The sequence below is a fragment of the Podarcis muralis genome, chromosome 2 (genome assembly GCF_964188315.1).
Source record: "Podarcis muralis chromosome 2, rPodMur119.hap1.1, whole genome shotgun sequence".
NCBI classification, from domain to species: Eukaryota; Metazoa; Chordata; class Lepidosauria; order Squamata; family Lacertidae; genus Podarcis; species Podarcis muralis.
This window is the reverse complement of record NC_135656.1, coordinates 122171767-122194868: the sequence shown is the minus strand read 5'-3', so window position 1 is coordinate 122194868 and position 23102 is coordinate 122171767. Positions and strand designations below refer to the sequence as shown.

The 23102-nt window shown below is 46.1% G+C and overlaps 1 protein-coding gene and 1 long non-coding RNA gene across 2 annotated transcripts; one reads left to right on the top strand and one right to left on the bottom strand.

Annotated features, from left to right (window-relative positions):
- Positions 1-4775: 4775 nt before the first annotated feature.
- Positions 4776-22350, top strand: LOC144326701 (uncharacterized). Its single transcript, XR_013391680.1, has 2 exons — positions 4776-5216; positions 20998-22350. It is a non-coding gene; the product is annotated as an uncharacterized LOC144326701 (long non-coding RNA).
- Positions 8093-16182, bottom strand: LOC114592457 (uncharacterized). The gene is made up of 3 exons (XM_077923300.1): positions 15958-16182; positions 13779-13952; positions 8093-11027 (listed from the first exon to the last, which is right to left on the bottom strand). Exons 2-3 carry the CDS (start codon positions 13909-13911, stop codon positions 9571-9573), a joined length of 1590 nt encoding a protein of 529 aa, XP_077779426.1. The 5' UTR covers positions 13912-13952; positions 15958-16182; the 3' UTR covers positions 8093-9570.
- Positions 22351-23102: the final 752 nt, after the last annotated feature.

Below are 23102 nucleotides of genomic sequence, written 5' to 3'. Positions count from 1 at the left end.
TCTGCCCACAAAGAAAGGGATGGCAAGGGATGGCAGGAGCTGTTGGGGAAAAAGAGGAGGAAGGCAAGGAGCAAGTAAAAGCCAACGCCTGGCTGCCACCGTCGGGGCACAGCAGCCAGGCCAAAGAGCAGTGAAAGTGCCCACGCCGGAACCTCCCAGACCTGCTTTAGTGATAGAGGTGTTACTAGAGCTGCCAAACGGACACCCACTAAAGATCAAGGCGCTTTTGGATTCAGGCAGCTCCTGTAATTTCATGAGTAAGGAGTTTGCAGCTGAGCACCAGATACAGACCATCCCTTTAAGTAACCCCTTGCAGGTGACCACGATTGACGGCAGAGAGCTGTTGGGAGGAGAAGTTAGCCAACAGACTGTCCCGATGATAATGAGGGTGGCAAGGCACACCGAACGGATAGCGTTTAATGTGGCCACCTTGGGAGGAGCTCCCATCATTTTGGGGATGAGCTGGCTGGCGCTACACGATCCGCTAGTGGGCTGGCATCAGAGGGTGGTCTCCTTTGGGTCAGCGCATTGCCTAGAACACTGCAAAGAGGGGATGGTTCCGGGAGGAGCCAGAGTCACCCTAGCCGGGATGGAAGTAACGGATAAAGGGAAGGTGCCCCCGCAATACGCAGATCTGAGCAACGTATTCAGCGAAAGGGAAGCAGACAAACTGCCGCCGCATAGACCCTTTGACTGTCAAATCAATCTACTCCCTGGGGCCCAACTCCCAGTGGGCAAGCTGTACGCCATGTCAGACAGGGAGATGCAGGAGTTGAGGGAGTTCATTGACAAAAACCTGAAACGAGGTTTCATCAGAGAGTCCCGAGCGGTGGGGGGCAGCCCAGTGTTTTTTGTGGACAAAAAAAACACAGATAAGCCGAGGCTTGTAGTGGACTTTAGGGCCCTGAATGCAGTGTCGGAACCCCTGGCTTTCCCTATGCCCCGAATTGATGACATTTTGACCAGGGTGAGGAAGGGAAAGATTTTTACAAAACTGGACCTGCGGGGGGCGTATAACCTGATACGCATAAGGAAGGGGGATGAATGGAAAACCACCATGTTCACCCCTTTGGGAGCCTTTGAATACCTCGTTATGCCCTTCGGTCTACAAGCAGGCTCGGCGTGCTTTCAAGCCTTTATGAACCACGTCCTGGGACCTTTGCTCTACAAGAATTGTGTGGCCTTTTTAGACGACGTGTTGGTGTATTCGGAGGATGAGGAGCAGCATGTGAGGGACGTTCGAGAAGTGTTGGGCAGGCTGCAAGCCAACCAGCTGTGGGTGAAACTGGAGAAGTGTCAGTTTCCTACCAAGGAGGTGGAATTCCTGGGGTACCGCTTGTCAGACAAGGGATTGGCCATGGATCCAGGCAAGGTCCAAGCGGTACTGGAATGGAAGACACCGAAGACCAAGAAGGATGTGCAAAGATTCCTGGGGTTTGGGAACTTTTATCGGAAGTTCATCAAGAACTTTGCCCACTTGACGGCGCCCATCACCGACTGCCTCAGCAGCAAGAAGAAATTTGTTTGGACGGCGGAGGCGGAGCGAGCATTTGAAGAACTGAAAAGGGCTTTCGCCTCGGAAGAACAACTTCTGCATGTGGATTTACGAAAACCCATGAGAGTGGAAACCGATGCGTCCGACCGGGCGGTAGGGGTGGTGCTTCTTCAACCGGGGAGGAGTACGTCGGAGTGGAGACTGTGTGCCTTCTTCTCGCGGAAGCTGAATAAATCCGAGAGGAACTACACGGTGTTTGACAGGGAACTACTCGCCATTCACGAAGCGTTCCGGAGGTGGAGACATTTATTAATTGGGGCACAACACAAGGTGCAAGTGTGCACCGACCACAAGAATTTAGAGTATTGGAGAACGGCTCGAGTGCTCAACCAACGACAAGTGAGATGGGCACAGGAATTCTCCAAATTCCACTTTGAAATTTGTTATGTGCCAGGCCCAGAAAACGCCAGGGCGGACGCTCTCTCACGCAAACCAGAGTATTTGGAGGGGGAGGGGGCAATCGAAGAGAGACATGTCATCCCTAAGGACCGCTGGGTGTGTGGGGCGGCGTTGGTGGGGCAACGAGAACTGGTAGAGGAAACGGAAAATGATGAATATGCCCAGGATAAGCTCAGAGGTCTCAGGGGGGAGGGCGAGAGCCCCGGAGGTTTTGAGGAAAGAAATGGGGCATTGTATTACAAAGGGGCACTGTATATACCCGAAGGTGAATTGAGGGGGAGAGTACTCAAGCAGTTGTACGATAGCCCCACAGCGGGACATTTTGGGCAACACAAGACCATGTGGTTGGTTACCAGGGAATTTTGGTGGCCCAAGGTGAGGGAAGATGTAAGGGAGTATGTAAGAGGGTGTGACCAATGTCAGCGAGCCAAAGGGGAAAGAAGGGCGCCGGCAGGGTTATTAGAACCATTACCCACGCCAGAACGGCCTTGGGAAGCGGTATCGATAGATTTTATGACGGATCTGCCAAAGTCCAAGGGGAAAACAGCCATCATGGTAGTAGTAGACCTGTTAACTAAGATGTGCCACTTTGTAGCATGCTCACATGCAGTCACAGCGGAAGAAACAGCGAAGTTGTTTGTAGAACACATCTTTAGGTTGCACGGCGCCCCCTTGAGGGTGATCTCAGACCGGGGCAAACAATTTACTTCCAGGTTCTGGAGGAAGCTCATGAGCTTACTGCACGTGGAAGTCAATTTTTCGACTGCCCGGCACCCTGAAACCAACGGGCAGGCGGAAAGAGCAAATGGCATCCTCCAACAATATCTGAGGTGTTATGTCAATGACAGAGAGAACGATTGGGTCGAAAAGTTGGCGCTGGCAGAATTTGCCTACAATAATGCGGAGAATGTGTCCACAGGGATGAGCCCCTTTTTGGCTAATTACGGGTGTCACCCCAGGGCATTTCCAGGGGATGGAGGGGAGAGATGGAGCGTCCCAGCGGCCGAACATTTTGTAGAAGAGATGGAAGCGATCCATCATCAGCTCCGGCTCAACTTAGAAAGGGCCAAGGCACAATATAAGAAGCAGGCAGACAAGAACAGAAGGGAAGGTGAAACCATAAGGGTGGGGGATCAGGTGTGGCTGTCTACCCAAGGGTTGCCGTTCAAAGGGGGTTGTAAGAAATTGAGACCCAAAAGATTGGGACCCTTTGAGGTCATTCAGCAGGTCAACCCAGTGGCTTTCAAACTCCGGTTGCCCAACCACATGAAATTGCACCCAGTGTTCCACAGGTCGTTACTGTCACCATACAGGGAGGGACGTGAAGGGGAGCACGCCAGGGGACCAGCCTTGGAAGAAAGGGAACGCAGCAACCATGTAGCGGAAATCCTCGATTCCAGGTGGAAGGGAAATCAGGTGGAGTATTTGGTGGCGTGGGAAGGGGAACCGGAGTCAGAAAACACCTGGGTGACTGCAGGGGAGGTCAATGACGAGGTTTTAATAGAAACGTTCCACCAAAGATTCCCGAGGAAACCTCAGCCGGTAGCAAGGTTTAGGAGGGAGTATTTCGGCACCACCGACGAGGAAGAGGAACTGGAAGGGTTCGCGGATTCGGAGTTGGAAGAGGGAATGGACTCCGATGACGAGGAGTACCAAGAGACCAGGGACAGCAACAAGTGGAGGGAAGTGTTCGAGACTTCGGAAGATGAGGGAGGTTCTTTCAGGGGTTTTACCTCCTCACCGCCCATAGGGGAGGAGACGGGAGGGGGTGAAGGGGGCCCTGGAGGGGAGGTGGATGTCAGGGAACTGCCATCGGAAGGACAGGAGGTGCAAAGGCTCACTGAGGTTGAGAGAGACGTAGCAGCTGAAGAGGGAACCAGTAGGGGGAGAGCAGGAACTCCAAGGGAAAGTGAGTCGGAGGGATGGCTCAGAGACGCTTCCAGCAAAAACAGTGGGGAGGTCTCAGGACCTCCTATAGGGATACCCACTCCTCGCCGGAAACTGTCACGCCGAGAGTCCAGAAGACGTGTTTCCGTTAAGGAGCTTTTATGTTGGAAACGATTCCGAAAGCAACCACTTTCGGATTCTGCTAGCGACTGACGCAGCCATGCCGGAGGGGCTCCGTCACAGGCAGAGGTTTGAAAACCTGATCAAACTCTGAGGGAATTGCATTTTACGCACAAGCAGCTCATCATCCCATCACAACCACTTTAGCTAATGGGGCCTCCTGCTGCTGCTGCACCGCCAGAGCACGATTTCTGTTCTCATCCTGAAGCAAAGTTCTTAACCTGAAACACTATTTCTGGGTGAGCAGAGTCTGTAACCTAAAGCGTATGTAACCTGAAGCGTATGTAACCTGAGGTACCACTGTATCAAATTAAAAGAATACAAAGAACTCAAAATACTGGGAATAAATTGGTTAGAATATTTCCAACTTAAGGCTACATACAAGAAAGATATAAAAACTGTTGAATAGGTTTATTGCTTTATTGTTTGGCGCCCAGCCACACTTCCCCTGCGAGCCTCTGCAGGTCATAAAGCAATTAGCAATTAGCAAAGTTGCACAGCGGTCGTGTGTCGAAAGAGTAGTAAATCAGTCCCAAACTTTTCTTCTGTCCTAATATCTCTTTATTGGAACAAAATAGCGTATTTACAATCTCCAACAGCCATCCGTGTTAAGCTGCATCTTCTCTCTCTCCTTGCAGCGTCTTAACTGAACGCTTTCGATTTCCACTCAGTACACAGCATTCCAAGCTGCTTTCGTCACGTCCTGGCTTACTTCCCTTGTAATCGCCTCCTCTCAGGCTCGAGGCATAACCCTTCACTACACCCAACAAAAACTAGGGGATTTGGGAAATAAAATATCAAAATTAGAAAGAGAGGTTTTACAAAATAATCAAAAAACACTCTCTAAAATATATAGATTATTAGATAAAGTCCTCCCAGATCAAGAAGTCAAAGGAGAGAATATTCTAAAGTGGGAACGGGATTTAGGATATACAATTGATTCTGAAGATTGGAAAAAGTTTTGGGGGAAAATATAAATTTTACAGCTTAGTATTCATTAAGAGAGAGTTATATGAAGATGCACCACAGATGGTATATGGCACCAGACAGACTGGCAAAAACAAATAGATCAAATAGTAATAAATGCTGGAGATGTAATAGAATGAAAGGCACTCTATAGCATATGTGGTGGACATGTCCAGAGATCAGAAAATTTTGGGAGATGATCCATGAAGAGATTAAAAAATTGATAAAAGTATCATATATCAGGAGGGCAAAAGCATATTTACTAGGAATTTTGAGTAAGCATATCCCCAAAGACAAAACTAACATCTTTCTGTATGCAACAACAGCAGCGAAAATGTTGGTAGCCAGTCATTGGAAAGGAAATTATATCCCAACAAAAGGGGACTGATTAAGTAAACTATGTGAGTACCTGGAGTTAGCAAAATTGACGGATTTAATGAGGCATGCATCCAAAACTATAATTCAGAAACAATGGGAATGCTTAAACGAATATTTATACAAGCAGGGCTCAAATACGAAAGTTTGGCTGTGCTTAGACTAAGCTTGTTAAGAATATAGAGAACATAAAGATTTGACGGATTATGAAAGAACCTAAGGAAGGGAAATGATTGAAGGCGAGCAAGATAACGAAGAGACGTGCGGTGAATGCAGTGGAAGTCTTTTAAAATATTTTAACTAGGATTTATAAATTGTAATGCTTGAAGGAGTCAAAATTAAGGGGGTGAAGCAGTTAGCAATTCAAGCTAAAGAGCTAGCCCAGGAAGATGAAAAGAAGTAACTACACTATCTAAACAGGGGTCAGAATTGCCGGAACCCCAGAGAACAGCTAATATGATTTTGGGAGGAATTCCGGAAGAAATACAGGCTAAAGAGTTGGAAGAAACTTTGAGAACCTGGCTATGCTCCACCTCCATTGTTCTGCCCGGACACTGAGGTCCAGCGCCAAGGGCCTTCTGGCGGTTCCCTCGGTATGAGAAGCCAAGTAACAGGGAACCAGGCAGAGGGCCTTCTCGGTAGTGGCACCCACCCTGTAGAACGCCCTCCCATCAGATATCAAAGAGAAAAATAACTCCCAAACTTTTAGAAGACATCTGAAGGCAGCCCTGTTTAGGGAAGCTTTTAATGTTTAATATCTTATTTTATTTTAGTGTTTTGTTGGAAGCCGCCCAGAGTGGCTGGGGAAACCCAGCTAGATGGGTGGGGTATAAATAATAATAAATTATTATTATTATTATTATTAGTAGTAGTAGTAGTAGTACTCAAGGAGTTAGTTTGAAGGCAGAAGATGTGGAACGAGCCCATTTCTGCCAAGGGACCTAAGGGGAGAAAATCCCCCAGGATGTAATAATTAAATGTTCTAGAGAGAAGCTGCAACAGAAGAAAATTGAAGAAAATTTGGGATATCATATAGTTAAAGGCATGTATAGAGGAGAGTCCTTAAAGTCATTGCAGGAAGTAATAGAAAATATAGGTAACCAATATTGGTTAAAAATTGGAGGACTATACAACAAAATTTCCAAAGTCCAAGAGACAGGAAATAGGAGTTTAGAAGTGCCAGTAGAGGAACTATACCAACAAATGGAAAAAACGAAACAAGGAATGATAAGTAAAATCTATAAGAGAATGATTACAAATAAGAAACAGACAACCCAACTTATTCAAAAGATGTGGAGGAAGGAGGAACAAGTTAGTGAATCAACTGTTGAAAGGATAATGAAAGGAACAGATGAGATTAAAGTAAGCAAATTTAGAGACCTGAAATTAAAATTCTTTCTAAAATGTACAGAACTCCAGCCCAGCTTGCTAATATGGTAGCAGGATTGAATTCTAGCTGTTGGCACTGTAAACAAGTCAAGGGATGGTTTTCCCATATGTACTGGGAATTCCCAGAGGTAAAGGAATTCTGGGAAAAAATCCTAAAGGTTATTAATGAAATTTTAAAAGTGAAGCTTGCAATAGATTTTGATTTCATGACAATGGGTATACTTGGAAACATGGCTATAAAGAAAGGTGACCAGTTTACCTTCAAAGCTATGAAATTAGCGGGAAAGGCAACGATAGCTTTAGGCTGGAAAGAGAGAGGAAAATGGATACTAGAGGCATGGAATACTTATTTGTTTGAACTTATTCAGTCGGACATTGTCGCAGTCATGTCACAGGAGACAACGTGGAAGGTCAAGTCCACCACAATAAGGAACAGAGGGAACCCCTATCTTGAATGGATAAAAACTACTAGAACAAAAGACATTCGGTGGAAACGAAAGACGCTATGCCTGTGGCTGAGGGTAATTGTTTGAACCCTTCCAATGGGTATGGGGGGGGAAGAGGAGGAAAATTTAAAAATTGTATGGGAAATTTAAAAATTGGAAGGAGATAATATATGTATTCAAAAGATCCTGAACTCTATAAAATTTAAAAAAGAAAGAAAGTAATGCAAAACAGATTAATCCGTTCCAGACTTTTAAAAACAACTAAAACAGCAACTTAACATGAATTATATTATTTAATGAGACCATTGATCCATGAAATGAAAGCAATAATCAATGTACAGTACTACAAAATAAAGAAAACAGTACTGTAGATTAAAATTAAAATTATTATTTTTTCTTACCTGCACTGATGATAGACATTGTTTGGATGGGGGATTTTATACATTGCCGCAGTCACACAATCAATCAAAAATGAAGAACAAGCCACAGTCACACAAGAAAAGCCAAATAAAAACGCAATTTCTTTTAGCAAAAAGAAAAGCACCAGATATAAGCTCCAAAATCAGCCCTGAGTGCTCACTGGAAGGACAGATCGTGAAGCTGAGGCTCCAATACTTTGGCCACCTCATGAGAAGAGAAGACTTCCTGGAAAAGACCCTGATGCTGGGAAAGATGGAGGGCCCATGGAGAAGGGGACGACAGAGGATGAGATGGTTGGATAGTGTTCGCGAAGGTACCAGCATGAGTTTGACCAAACTGCGGGAGGCAGTGGAAGACAGGAGTGCCTGGCGTGCTCTGTTCCATGGGGTCACGAAGAGTCGGACACGAATAAACGACAAAACAACAACAATCACCTGAGAACACTGCAATCAGAAATGGAAGGCTTTGATTAAATTAGCAGCGCAACAGTGAAAACAGAAGAAGGCTTTGATTACAATGCAGGAGAACACAAATTAGCAGCGCAACAGTGAAAACAGAAGCTCAGGAGCACGTTCGGCTTCCGAAGCAAAGTTCACAAGCTGGAACACTGACTTCCAGGTTTGCAGCATTTGAGTTCAAAGTTGTTCAGAAACTAAGCTGTTTGAAAACCACCGTATACAGATATGGTTGCCATATGTCCAGAATTGTAAGCAGCGTCTGGGCGGAAATTGCTGAAATGTCTGGGAAACTCTGGACTTATGACAGCCCATGTCGCAAGTGTAGATTTCGGCAAACTTCACTTGAAATAGATACCCCCCCCACCCCCGTTCCTTCAAGCCCTCCTCGTAAGGCTTGGTTTCAGACCCTGGATCATCTTGATTGACTCCTCTGCATCATCTTCATTAACTTTTCCCTTAGCATGTAGCTAGCTGAAAACCTTAAATTTGCTTTCCACAGTTGTTCCCATAAAGCAAAGTCAATGTTTTGTCCTACATCTCTGGCTCAGCTTCTCTTTGATGATATCATCATTACATTCTTTGTGTCCCACTCAAATAATATGTTATACATTTTAGATACTATTTTAACCCTGGAGCTTAATAAATCCCTTTCAAACTGTGAGTTTTGTTCTGCAAATCCGTTTTTTAAAATCTGACTTAAATGTTACATTCAACTGATGGTAAATTGACCAGTCTCCCTCCCACCTAGAGGAAGAAGTTCCCTTTATAGGGACCCCACATACAATGAAGCAATACCACACGGCCATAAACCTATCCTCCCAATACGTCAAACTTAGCGGGTAAACATTCGGTCTGCTGTGTCAAAGTTTTACTGGACGTTTGGACAATATTGGCGAGAGCGCCTGTAATCTCACAGTCACCACTTCCCCTGGAATAAGAATCACTTCTGTTCAAACCAGTAAGTATGTCTGTAATTATGACAATCTGACCAATGCCTAGATGACTTAAGCCCTATATCGGACTCCTCTCCATGGGTTTCCCCCCGAATATAGAGCATGGTCCAATCCCCTGGACATTCTCAGACTTACAGAAGTCCTTCTCAAGGTCTTGAAGGAATCTAAAGAGGTGATTCAAGCAACACAAAAGGAGATTTCTCCTAAAGATCAGGAAGAACTTTCTGATAGTAAGAGCCAGCAGTGAAAAGGAACTCCCTCAGAAGGGGGTGGACTCTCCTTCATTGGAGGTATTTCAGAAGAAGTTGGATGGCCATCTGTCATGGATGCTTGAAATGATTTTTTTCTGCGTTGGCAGGTGTTGGACTAGATTCCGAATCTACCATTCTATTATTCACCATTCTGTGAGTTCTTGAATTGACTTTTTTACGAGTGAAATTTCATCCACATTCCATACGCTGATATGCTTTCAACTCTGTATGAATTATTTGGTGGGCCATGAGAGTGGCACTCTGACTGAAGCTCTTCCCACATTCCAAACACTAAGAGGTTTTCTCCCCTGTATGAATTCTTTGATGGGAAGTGAAATGTGATCTGTGACTGAAGCTCTTCCCACATTCGAAGCACTGAAAGGGTTTCTCCCCTGTATGAATTCTTTGATGGGAAGTGAGATGTTGTTTGTGACTGAAGCTTTTTCCACAATCCAAGCACTGATATGGTTTCTCCCCTGTATGGATTCTTTTATGGATTATGAGATGGGGGCTTTGACTGAAACTCTTCCCACATTCAAAGCACTGATAGGGTTTCTCCCCTGTATGGATTCTTTGATGCAAAATGAGACTGCTGCTTTCACTGAAGCTCTTTCCACATTCGAAGCACTGATATGGTTTCTTCCCTGTATGAATTCTTTGATGGGAAGTGAGACCCTGCCCCTGACTGAAGCTTTTTCCACATTCCAAGCACTGAAAGGATTTCTCCCCTGAATGAATTCTTTGATGGGAAGTGAGATTTGAGTTGCAACTGAAGCTCTTTTCACATTCCAGGCACTGATAGGGTTTCTCCCCTGTATGAATTCTTTGATGGCAAGTGAGATGTATGCTTTGATTAAACCTCTTTCCACATTCCAAGCACTGATAGGGTTTCTCCCCTGTATGAATTCTTTGATGGGAAGTGAGATGATCCTTTCGACTGAAGCTCTCTCCACATTCTCTGCAGTGATACAATTTCTCTCCTCTATGAATTCTTTCATGTGAAGTGAGAGTGTCCTTTCGACTGAAGCTCTTTCCACATTCGAAGCACTGATATCGTTTCTTCCCTGTATGAATTCTTTGATGGGAAGTGAGACCCTGCCTCTGACTGAAGCTTTTTCCACATTCCAAGCACTGAAAGGATTTCTCCCCTGAATGAATTCTTTGATGGGAAGTGAGACTCTGCCTGTGACTGAAGCTCTTTCCACATTCTAAGCACTGATAGGGTTTCTCCCCTGTATGAATTCTTTGATGGGAAGTGAGATGATGTCTGTGACTGAAACTCTTCCCACATTCGAAGCACTGATAAGGTTTCTCCCCTGTATGAATTATTTGATGGCAAGTGAGATGTATGCTTTGATTAAACCTCTTTCCACATTCCAAGCACTGATAGGGTTTCTCCCCTGTATGAATTCTTTGATGGGAAGTGAGATGTATGCTTTGATTAAACTTCTTTCCACATTCCAAGCACTGATAGGGTTTCTCCCCTGTATGAATTCTTTGATGGGAAGTGAGATGATCCTTTCGACTGAAGCTCTTTCCACATTCTCTGCAGTGATACAATTTCTCTCCTCTATGAATTCTTTCATGTGAAGTGAGGCTATCCCGCCAAATGAAGCTCTTTCGTTGATGGGAGGTGGACTGGGAGCTCTGGCCGATGTTCTCTCCATACTCTGAATATTTATTTGATTTCTCCGATATGTGGATTCTGTTGTGGTCCCCCTTGTTCTTCCCTTCCCATTCATCACCATCTGCAATGAAGAGAGAAGATAATTATCGCCTCAGGAAGAAATGGAGCTCCAGATTATTGAACAGAGTTCCCTGCCCCCAGCTCATTAAGAGACTTGAGAGTGCTCCGTTTCAGCCTCAAGAGGACAGCCTTGAAGTCTAACTTAACGGCATTGTAGATGTGTGGCATCTTCAATCCCCCAACATTTGAGCATGCCAGAGGGGTGCCTGACTCTCTTGAAAACAATGGGGTGCCATTGCCAGCATACTGTGACCGGGGCGCAGATGATACAGAACCATCAAACCCACCACCTGACCCCTCCCCATCAATGCACTGCCACGTTAGGGTAAGTCATGCTAACTGCATTGCTGCCCCGGACCCCAACCCCACTCAGAGCGAAGGGGACGTGGTTCACATCCATTACTGAACAAAGTTAATGAATGCTTGTGATAAAGGAAGGACTGAAGTTAGATGTGAGGCCTTACAATAGTTTTCACTGCCTTTGTTGGCTGATATTAACTGACATATTGCTTGGCATTTATTTGGGATAGATTTGATTTGGCTCAATCCTGGAATCCACCCCATATGCAAGGTCAGTCATCTCTGGTGGAACACTCTGTCACAAGAGACCAGGGCCCTGCGGGACTTGACATCTTTCTGCAGGGCTTGCAAGACAGAGCTGTTCCACCAGGCCTTTGGCCAGGGCACAGCCTGACTCCCTCCCTCGGCAATCTCCACTCATTTTCATGAGGAGACCAACTGTGTATAGTTTAATTGGTAACAGAAGATGGAAAATGACTATTACTCACACTTAATCTAAGCCCAACAGCCACAAGAGATTCTGACTAGGAATTCGGCTATGCGATGTTGAATGTTCTCTGTTCTCCGCTGTTTACCCTTTTTTGTTTCAATTTATACCAATTCATGAACCCAGAACTCATACACTGATCACCAACGATGAACGACATGTTATTCCTGCAAATTTATTTAGTCTACGTATTTTTATCATATATTAGTCTTATATGATCCTTGTTTTTAAAAGAAAATGAAAAGTTATTCCTAAAAGAAAAGAAAAAGGCAAAACACACAGGCCCCATCGGCAATCAGTCCTGAAATTAGGATCAGGTAATTTAAAGAATCATGGCTTCTAGTGCTGCACAATGGATCAGTGAGTTCTCTGACATTGGTAGGGCATTCAGAGCACAGTTCTGGCGCCAATACATTGCAGTGGCCGGGGAGCTGTGACGTATTCCTGGCTCAAATTGCCTGCAGATGTCAAAGGCGCTGGAAGGCAGGTGGAGGAGCCCAAAAAGGTGCTCACCTTTTCAATCTCCATCTGCCTGCCTGCCTCATCCCACCCCCAAAATGAGCAAGCCCCAGTACCTCTCCAGCCCCATCCATCCATGTCCCCATCTCCCCTCCCCTGGGACTCACCAGATATCTCGGAGGTCACTGGGAGGGAACGCTCAGAGGCTGTGAGGAGGGATGCAGGAGACAACCTGACCAGGTCAACTGTCCATCTTCCCCCTTCCATCCTCGCTAGCTTTACAGATTCCTTCCCCACAACAAACACTCTGTGAGGTCAGTGGGGCTGAGATAATTCAGAGATGTGTGACTAGCCCAAGGTCACCCAGCACCTTTATGTGGAGGAGCGGGGAAGCGAACCCGGTTCACCAGATTAGGTGAATACCACTCTTAACCAGAACACCACACTGGCTCTTAGTTAAGGTAAAACTTTGGCTCATGCTAAAGAAGAGCATTATGGGAGAGCCAAACGCTGTAGAATTCTTGGAATGTGTATCTGCTTCTTTAATTGCAGACTTTCTGTCTCAAAGAGTGTGAATAAGTTATCTTCTCCATCTGCAGGAAGGAGGTTCCTAGCTGATTTGTAGTCTCGACACCTGGCTATCTTAGATGCCCTTTCTGTGTGAAAAAGGTTATGAAGCTTAATTTACAACTCAAAGAATCTGGTATGGCTTTGGGAATGCTTTTCATCTTCAAGGGCTTTTGATAAACAGGATTCGGCTGTCGAGGCTCCTAACAAGCCTGAGTTATTGTTCTTCTATCTAACCATTGGCGAGTTGCTAATTAATCTAAAGAACTGATTGGCTTTTGAGTTTTGAATCCACCTGGGTTCAAAGGGGATAAAACCTAAGGAAGCCAACTTGCAATTCCCTAACATACCTTGCCATGTGAGACCACTGTCTTGCAAAGAGGACTTGCCCTGATGCCAGGGATGCGGAGAACAGTTCTGTTTCACACTTTCATTCTCGTTGTATGTTCTGTAGTTAGTGATACTGAAAAATGTTTTCATTTTCTGTTTGGGATTTGTAAGAGATGTGCCAACTTTTAAGTTTGAATCATCATGGTTTTTTATTTAGTTCTGGAAAAAGGACTTTTCCCTGTTTCTGTCTTTTATGCCTTTCTGCTGGGGAAGCTAAACCAGTACCTGACCACTTAGTCGCCTACCAGAGCCTGATGGATTTCTGTCTGTGCCACAGAAAAGTGACACAGTGTGGGGCAGTCTGGAAAAACTGAAGAGTAACCTCCTTCCTTAGCTTACTTTTCAGGGCTGTTCTAAGATAAGGAAGTGGGGGCAGCAAACTACTGTTTTTGTTTCTTTATGTTCTGAAAAAGTTTCGGCGCACCCCAGCCGGGTCTTGACGGAGTTGGAAGGCAGGCTGGAGAGGTCGGAGAGTGTGCACGAATGATACACAAGCCCCAATACAGCTCCATCCATCCATGTCCCCATCTCCCCTCCCCTGAAACTCACCAGATCTCTCGGAGGCCCCTGGGAGGGAACGCTCAGAGGCTGTGAGGAGGGATGCAGGAGACAACCTGACCAGGTCAACTGTCCATCTTCCCCCTTCCATCCTCGCTTGGTTTACAGATTCAGTCTCTTTCATCCTTCCTGAGGAGTCAGGAAGCCACCACAAGCTGCAGGGTCCTGGGAGAGAGGAAGAAACAAAGGGAGCCTCAGAGGCCCTGCAGGGATTCTCCTGCCCTAGATATTCCCCTGCTCCTGGAGAAGCACAAATGGGGCAGCCCCTTCCCAACACAAACCCCATTTGAAACATCTACAGTGATTCCCATTTAATCTATTTGCACCTCACCCCACTTCTTAAGGATGGCATGGTATGCACACTAGTGACCTGAGAGTGGACCCCATTGAACTCAGTGGGGCTTATGGATAGAACTTGGTGCAAAAACCAGGCACCATCCTGTCCCCAAGCCTGAAAACTGCAGCCCCAGAGCATGGGCAGAATACAGCCAAATAGCTATTACATATAGGTGCCCCCACGTCTCAGTGCAAGAGATGCCTTAGCAGTTGAGCTGGCTGGGCCCCAAACCTCTTTCTGCTCATCATTAGAGCTGCTGAGAGACCCTAGAAGGTTGGGGATAGGATCTGGCTCCTGCTGTTTCTTAGCCACCTCCTCATTTTCCTTATTCATGCAAAATGGAGTGATTTTTGGTTGTGCTTTCTTTAGAGAAGCTCTCTTTGGAGCAGGGCCGGTGGCACTCGGGGGGAGACCAGAAATTTTTTAACCCCTCCAGGTCAACACCATCTTTCCCCTTAATTCCGTATCATGTTTCCTTATACCAGGGGTCTGATACTCTGGTTTCACCTCAGATCGTATAAATCTCCTTATACCATTCATAGCAATTAAAGCTTTTCTAACTTTAGTCTGCAGCAACTTCTGTGTCATTCACTTAGTGTTCTGCAGAATGTGGAGGCTAAACTGGTGACTGGGAGTGGCTGCTGGAACCATGTAAGGCCGCTCCTAAAGGATCTACTTTCAAAGTGTTGGTGGTGACCTTTAAAGCCCTAAACGGCCTTGGCCCAGGATACCTGAAGCAGCATCTCCACCCCCATCATTCAGCCTGGACCCTGAGGTCCAGCACCAAGGGCCTTCTGGTGGTTCCCTCAGTGAAAGAAGAGAAGTTGCAGGGAAGCAGGCTGAGGGCCTTCTTGGAAGTGGCGCCCTCCCTGTGGAACACGCTCCCATCACTCATGTCAAGGAGATGAGTAACTATGTGACTTTTAGAAGACACCTGAATGCAGCCCTGTATATTATATGTGCTGGAAGCCGCCCAGAGTGTCTGGGAAAACCCAGTCAGATGGGTGGCAGGTAAATATTGTTATTATTGTTATTATTATTATTATTATTCATACAGGATTTTGATGGTGGTGGCAGCTTCACCCCAGTGCCTTGCCAGGGCAGGAGGGGCTTGGTCTTCCTAAAAATGTTGAGCTGAGCAAGGCTGGATGCAGCTCCTGCTCCCAAGAGTGGCACATGCCAGTCTGTGCACTTGCTCTGCTGGGAGGGGGCAGATGTTTAACAAGGTTGGAAACCAGATCTCACCCGGCCCTAGGGACTCCTCCCAAGAATCCTGGGAGCCAGAATTGGTTCAGGACCCTGAGAGGTGCAAGGAGACAGCTTCAGCCCTGCTGCCCAAAGACTGCAATTCCCAGAGTGGTCACCAATCCCCCCTTCTTGCCAGGGAACTCTGGGAATTGTATTTGGGTAGAGGGTGGGAGAGGGTCTCCCCTCCAGTCTCCACACTTGGGGGGGGGGCTGTATCTCCCCAATCCACAGGGCTTCCCCTTCCTCCGATTCCATGGACGCTTCTCTGTGTTATCAAATGCAACTTTCCCCTCAATCTGAAGGGGGCTTATTTGCATGCCCTCTTTTTGTTACCCCAAAGACTCCCCCCCAAAAAGGAAGGCAGCATCTTGATCCAAAGGAAGAAGAGAGTTACAGACCTGCTGGACACTCAGCCCCTCCCTGGCTTGGCAGAGAGGAATTGGGGGCAGGACCCTCTGCTCCCTGACTTGGGGGTCTCCCCCCCCCATGCATGAGCTGAGCGGGGGACCCCTTGCCTCCCCCCTTGCAGCCCTGGGACCCCCTTCTCCCCGCTGCACCCCAAGGGGGAAGAGAGAAGAGACTCACCGGATTCCAGGAGGGGCACCGAGGAAGTTTTTGCAAAGCAGAGAGAACAGAGCAGCCTCCTCTTTGCTGGCAGGAAGGGACTGGGCAGGGAGGGGCTTCTGCTGGGGAGGACCTTGCCCTCCCCCGCCCTCCCCTTCCTGTCCTCTCTAGGAATCCAGCTCTGCTCCTTTTAACCCTTGGCAAGCCGAGGGCACCCAGACCGCCCCTCCCTCCCTCTCCCTGCCTGCTGTTTTCCTGCTTCTGCGCTCTAGCGGCTGCCCTCCCTTCTCCATCTGGGCCAATGACTCTGCATCAAGGACCCTCCATCTTATTGCAGACTGACGACGAGGGAGGTGGGGGTTCCCCGTTACCATTGTGCAGTGTGCATCTGGATCCCAACTTTGAAATGACTAAAAACCTGAATGTTAAAGCGCGTTTCCTGGAAGCGCCTTCCCTGGGACCCACCGGCAGGGTACATCCTGGAAGTCTCCCCCCCCCCCCTCCACACACACGCAGACGTTTCTCTTTTCCTGGGGGGCCAAGGGATCCTCCCCTGCCCTGCACCCCCAGGGGCCCCTTTGCGGAAACTGAAGTGCGATGCCCACCAAAGGGAAGGCGAAGGTGAAGGACCCCTGGACCTTTGTCCGCAGACAGCTCCCCCCCCTTTCTTCCCCACACCAAACATAACCACAGTTCTGAAAATCCTCCATACTCTGGGCATGTGCAGATTTCGCAGATTTCTGTAAACCAGAAGCAGGGAAGAAGTGGCCAAAGAACCACCTTGCAGAAAAGGGGCCTTGTGGGCTGAGGTGCAGGATCCCTGAGGACCCAGTACAGGAAGAACTGCCCCCCCCATCATAGAGGGGGGGGTGGCACCCCCGCCTGAATCGCAGAAATAGACTCGCGGAGCAGCGAGCAAGGGAGGCGGATGGGCAGAGAGGACAAAGAGATGAAGATGCAGTGATGGGGAAGGGAGGGCCCCCCAAAAGGGCCCTTACTGGGCCCCGGATCTATGCAATCCAGCTGCAAAGTGGGAACCCAACACCTGCAGGGCTTGCATGGCAGGATGAAGCCCCTCCCCCGCAGGAGATTACCCCCCCCCCCGCACAATAACACTGGGATATTCAAAAGGTAAAGGACCCCAGTCAAAGGCGACTGTGGGGTTGGGGCGCTCGTCTCCGCTATTAGACCGAGGGGGCTGGCGTTTGTCCACAGACAGCTTTTCTGGGTCACATGGCCCGCAGGACTAAACCGCTTCTGGCGCAACGCGGTACAGTACATTGGTGAAAACCAGAATGCACAGAAATTCCACAACTGCTTGTACTGGTATGTTTTTGAACTGCTATGTTGGCAGAAGCTGGGACAGAGCAACGGGAGCTCAGCCCGTCATTGGGAGTCGAACCCCGACCTCCCTTGTCCTTCAGATGAGGGTCCCCATCACCAAAGAGGGCCCTCAGGGTTGACTCCCCAGGGAGGGGGTGGAAAGAGGCACAGGAGCCAACTCCTAGGGGCCAAGGTCCCGTTGTCCCCCTTCCAAAAAAAGTTGATTGACATTAAAATGGTGAGGGGTGTGTGGCATCATCTCATCCATTAGACTGGGAGGAAGAGGGTGTGGGGAGGGAAGCCCAGCCAAGCATTGCCAGGGGGCAGGTTGGGGGCGCTGGCAGAGAATTTCCTGGAGGGGCTCCAGAGCTGCCTTGGCATCTTCCTCATGCACAGGAATCTACTTGAAGTAAAGCGGGGGTGGGGTGTCCTAGTCCCACCGCACCCCCTTCCTCCAGGGAGTTTGGATTCATGGAATCCTAGGAACTGTCAGAGCCAGCCAGCCAAAACCACAGAGAGCATGTGAAGCTAACTCTTTATTAGCAGAAAGAAGGACTGCTCCAGGGAGCCAGGAATGGTCAGCACTCAACTCTTCTCAGTAGTTGCAGAGATCCGGGTGGAAGAATCTGCAGCCCAGCCCTTTGCGGTTCTGAAGCAGAAGAGCCAACTCCTAGGGGCTGATGGGCTTTGCCAATAAAATATTTGTGGGGTCCTGGCACCCCCAAACCAGCACTGTCATTCAAATAGTGTGTGTGTACGGCATCATATGATCAATTCTGCTGGACAGTGATTGCCTGGGCCCTCCTATTATTTTATTCAAGTCGGCACATCTACTGAGAACTAAGCCAACTCAGATCAAGGTGCTTTTGGAAAAAACTAGTTTCCTGATCCATTTCATTTGGGTTTTAGGCCCAGTTTGGGCCCAGAAACTGCTTTGGTCGCCCTGTATGATGATGACCTCTGTCGAGAGAGAGATAAGGGAAACATGTCCCTGTTCATTCTTGTCGACCTGTCAACGGATTTTGATACCATCGACCATGGTATCCTTCTGGAGCAACACTCTGAACTAGGAGAATTTGGCATGACTCTGTGATGCTTCCAGTCCTAGTTGGATGGTCGTTCCCAGAGGGTGGTACATGGGGAGTGATTTTCAGCCCCCGCAACCTTCAATGTGGGGTTCCTCAGGGCTGAAGCCTATCCCCCAGGTTGTTAAACATCTACATGAAACTGCTGGGTGGGCTTATCTGGAGGTTTGGAGTACGTTGTCAGCAGTATGCTGATGACACTCAGCTCTGTTTCTCCTTTACACCTGCAGGTGAGGCAGTGGAAGGTCTGGACCAGTGTCTTGCCTCGGTAATGGACTGGAGAGAGCCAACAAACTTAAGCTCAATCCAGATAAGACCGAGGCACTGTTAGTGGGTGGTTCCCTAGGCCACCTGCTCTTCACGGGGTCACATTTCCTCCGAAGGAGCAGGTTCACAGCTTGGGGGTACTCCTGGAGCCTTTGCTGTCACTCGAGGCTCAGGCGGCCTCGGTGGCCCGGAGTGCCTTCCATCAGCTTCGGTAGTAGAAGTAGAAGCTGTGAGGATACGGTCTACTTTGGTCTCATTTAAGTCAGGAAGGGAAAGATCTTCTAGAAAGAGAAGAATCCCAAACCAGTTATGAAGGGTGTGGTGACCCCCTGGGTCTTCTATACTGTCAGAAGTACCTCAGGAGTGTGGAAACTGACAGAAAGTATCACCTTGTTTAAAAATTAAAATATTAAGCTGCAACAACTAAGTTAAGGAGCTGAAGTGAAATAACTGGAAATAAGGTCAGCATTGGCCATCCTCTCTAGACACCTGTAACATCTAAGAGGAATAACTTTAAAAAAGCAACAGAAGTTTAAAAAAGCTGTGCATTTACTACTTTGTTTAGAAGCCTGTAACACACACTATAATTTGGTACAATTTATTAATAGGTTTACTGTTTCCTGAAAGAACATTATCTATCTCCTGACACATCCTTTGCTTTTTTCAACTTTGTTCTGTAAAATAAAACTTTCTTGTTTGTTCAACTTCTGCCAGAGTCTCCAAGGATCATTCTTTACATTCACACAGAAAGATAATCCTAATTTTATTTTAAACTATCCCAATAATAATTGGGACAAAATATTTTAAAAGCTGGCAAAGAGACCTTGCCAATTTTATATGGCAAGGGAAGAAAGCCAGAAGAAAATCAGAAATAATGATGGGGCCAAAAGAAACGATGGCATTTGCAGTCCCAGATTTAAGAAGATATTTTGAAGCAGCGTGCTGGAGTTGGGTGAAAGAGTGGATGTTACTAAAAGATACTGAAGTTTTGAACTAGAAGGCTGGGACAAAATACAGGGTTGGCATGGATATTTATTCTATGGGAAAATGCAATTGCATAAAGGATTTACGAACCGCCTTGTGAGAAAGGCCCTATTTGAGGTATGGGAGAGAACAAAAGAGAGAATTATAGAAAGAACTCCAAGGTGGACCTCTCCAATAGAGGCAACCTCGACATGAAAAAATAATAATTGCCTGGCCAACTTATAGAGATTTAGCAGAAGGAATGAATGAAAATACAGTGGTACATCAGGTTAAGTACTTAATTCATTCCGGAGGTCCGTACTTAACCTGAAACTGTTCTTAACCTGAAGCACCACTTTAGCTAATGGGGCCTCCTGCTGCTGCCGCACCGCCGGAGCACGATTTCTGTTCTCATCCTGAAGCAAAGTTCTTAACCTGAAGCACTATTTCTGGGTTAGCGGAGTCTGTAACCTAAAGCGTATGTAACCTGAAGCGTATGTAACCCGAAGTACCACTGTATCAAATTAAAAGAATACAAAGAACTCAAAATACCGGGAATAAATTGGTTAGAATATTTCCAACTTAAGGCTGCATACAAGAAAGATATAAAAACTGTTGAATAGGTTTATTGCTTTATTGTTTGGCGCCCAGCCACACTTCCCCTGCGAGCCTCTGCAGGTCATAAAGCAATTAGCAATTAGCAATTAGCAAAGTTGCACAGCGGTCGTGTGTCGAAAGAGTAGTAAATCAGTCCCAAACTTTTCTTCTGTCCTAATATCTCTTTATTGGAACAAAATAGCGTATTTACAATCTCCAACAGCCATCCGTGTTAAGCTGCATCTTCTCTCTCTCCTTGCAGCGTCTTAACTGAACGCTTTCGATTTCCACTCAGTAAACAGCATTCCAAGCTGCTTTCCTCACATCCTGACTTAACTTCCCTTGTAAGCGCCTCCTCTCAGGCTCGAGGCATAGAAGGTTAACCCTTCACTACACCCAACAAAAAGTAGGGGATTTGGGAAATAAAATATCAAAATTAGAAAGAGAGGTTTTACAAAATAATCAAAAAACACTCTCTAAAATATATAGATTATTAGATAAAGTCCTCCCAGATCAAGAAGTCAAAGGAGAGAATATTCTAAAGTGGGAACGGGATTTAGGATATACAATTGATTCTGAAGATTGGGAAAGGTTTTGGGGGAAAAATATAAATTTTACAGCTTAGTATTCATTAAGAGAGAATTATATGAAGATGCACCACAGATGGTATATGGCACCAGACAGACTGGCAAAAACAAATAGATCAAATAGTAATAAATGCTGGAGATGTAATAGAATGAAAGGCACTCTATACCATATGTGGTGGACATGTCCAGATAAAAAAAAATTGGGAGATGATCCATGAAGAGATAAAAAATTGATAAAGTATCATATATCAGGAGGGCAGAAGCATATTTACTAGGAATCTTGAGTAAGCATATCCCCAAAGACAAAATTAACATATTTCTGTATGCAACAACAGCAGCGAAAATGTTGGTAGCCAGTCATTGGAAAGGAAATTATATCCCAACAAAAGGGGACTGATTAAGTAAACTATGTGAGTACCTGGAGTTAGCAAAATTGACGGATTTAATAAGGCATAAATCCAAAACTATAATACAGAAACAATGGGAATGCTTAAATGAATATTTATACAAGCAGAGCTCAAATACGAAAGTTTGGCTGTGCTTAGATTAAGCTTGTTAAGAATATAGAGAACATAAAGATTTGACGGATTAGGAAAGAACCTAAGGAAGGGAAATGATTGAAGAACAGATGTAAAGGCGAGCAAGATAACTAAGAGACGTGGGGTGAATGTGGTGGAAGTTTTAAAAAATATTTTAACTAGGATTTATATATTGTAATGCTTGAAGGAGTCAAAATTAAGGGAGTGAAGCAATTAGCAATTCAAGCTAAAGAGCTAGCCCAGGAAAATGAAAAAAAAAAAAGTAACTACACTATCTAAACAGGGGTCAGAATTGCCGGACCCCCAGAGAAGAGCTAATACGATTCTGGGTGGAATTCCGGAAGAAATACAGGATAAAGAGTTGGAAGAAACTTTGAGAACCTGGCTATGCTCCACCTCCATCGTTTTGCCCGGACACTGAGGTCCAGCGCCAAGGGCCTTCTGGCGGTTCCCTCCGTATGAGAAGCCAAGTAACAGGGAACCAGGCAGAGGGCCTTCTCGGTAGTCGCACCCACCCTGTGGAATGCCCTCCCATCAGATGTCAAAGAGAAAAATAACTACCAAACTTTTAGAAGACATCTGAAGGCAGCCCTGTTTAGGGAAGCTTTTAATGTTTAATAGGTTATTGTATTTTAGTGTTTTCTTGGAAGCCGCCCAGAGTGGCTGGGGAAACCCAGCCAGATGGGCGGGGTATAAATAATAAATTAGTAGTAGTAGTAGTACTCAAGGAGTTAGTTTGAAGGGAGAAGATGTGGAACGAGCCCATAGCTGCCGAGGGCCCAAGGGGAGAAAATCCCCCAGGAATGTAATAATTAAATTTTCTAGAAAGAAGCTGCAACAGCAGGTATACCAGACTTTGAAGGAAATCTGGGATATCATATAGTTAAATGTATGTATAGAGGTGAGTCCTTAAAGTCATTGCAGGAAGTAACAGAGAATATAGGTAACCAATATTGGTTAAAAATTGGAGGACTATACAACAAAATTTCCAAAGTCCAAGAGACAGGAAATAGGAGTTTAGAAGAGCCAGTAGAGGAACTATACAAACAAATGAACAGACAACCCAACTTATTCAAAAGATGTGGAGTAAGGAATAACAAGTTAGCGAAGCAACGGTTGAAAGGATAATGAAAGGAACAGATTAGATTAAAGTAAGCAAATTTAGAGAGCTGAAATTAAAATTATTTCTAAAATGGTACAGAACTCCAGCCCAGCTTGCTAATATGGTAGCAGGATTGAATTCTAGCTGTTGGTAGTGTAAACAAGCCAAGGAATGGTTTTCCCATATGTACTGGGAATTCCCAGAGGTAAAGGAATTCTGGGGAAAAATCCTAAAGGTTATTAATGAAATTTTTAAAGGAAAGCTTTCAATAGATTTTGATTTCAGTATGACGCGGCAGCTAAAAAAGCCAATGCAATTCTGGGCTGCATCAATAGGAGTATAGCATCTAGATCAAGGGAAGTAATAGTGCCACTGTATTCTGCTCTGGTCAGACCTCACCTGGAGTACTGTGTCCAGTTCTGGGCACCACAGTTCAAGAAGGACACTGACAAACTGGAACGTGTCCAGAGGAGGGCAACCAAAATGGTCAAAGGCCTGGAAACGATGCCTTATGAGGAACGGCTAAGGGAGCTGGGCATGTTTAGCCTGGAGAAGAGGAGGTTAAGGAGTGATATGATAGCCATGTTCAAATATATAAAAGGATGTCACATAGAGGAGGGAGAAAGGTTGTTTTCTGCTGCTCCAGAGAAGCGGACACGGAGCAATGGTTCCAAACTACAAGAAAAAAGATTCCACCTAAACA

Bases quoted from the DNA above. Each gene is read 5' to 3' on its own strand.
- LOC114592457 (XM_077923300.1), bottom strand. From the start codon at position 13,911: ATGAAAGAGACTGAATCTGTAAACCAAGCGAGGATGGAAGGGGGAAGA. The intron at 11,028-13,778 runs GTGAGTTTCAGG...TCTTCATTGCAG, and splicing joins AGGGGCCTCCGAGAGATCTG to ATGGTGATGAATGGGAAGGG.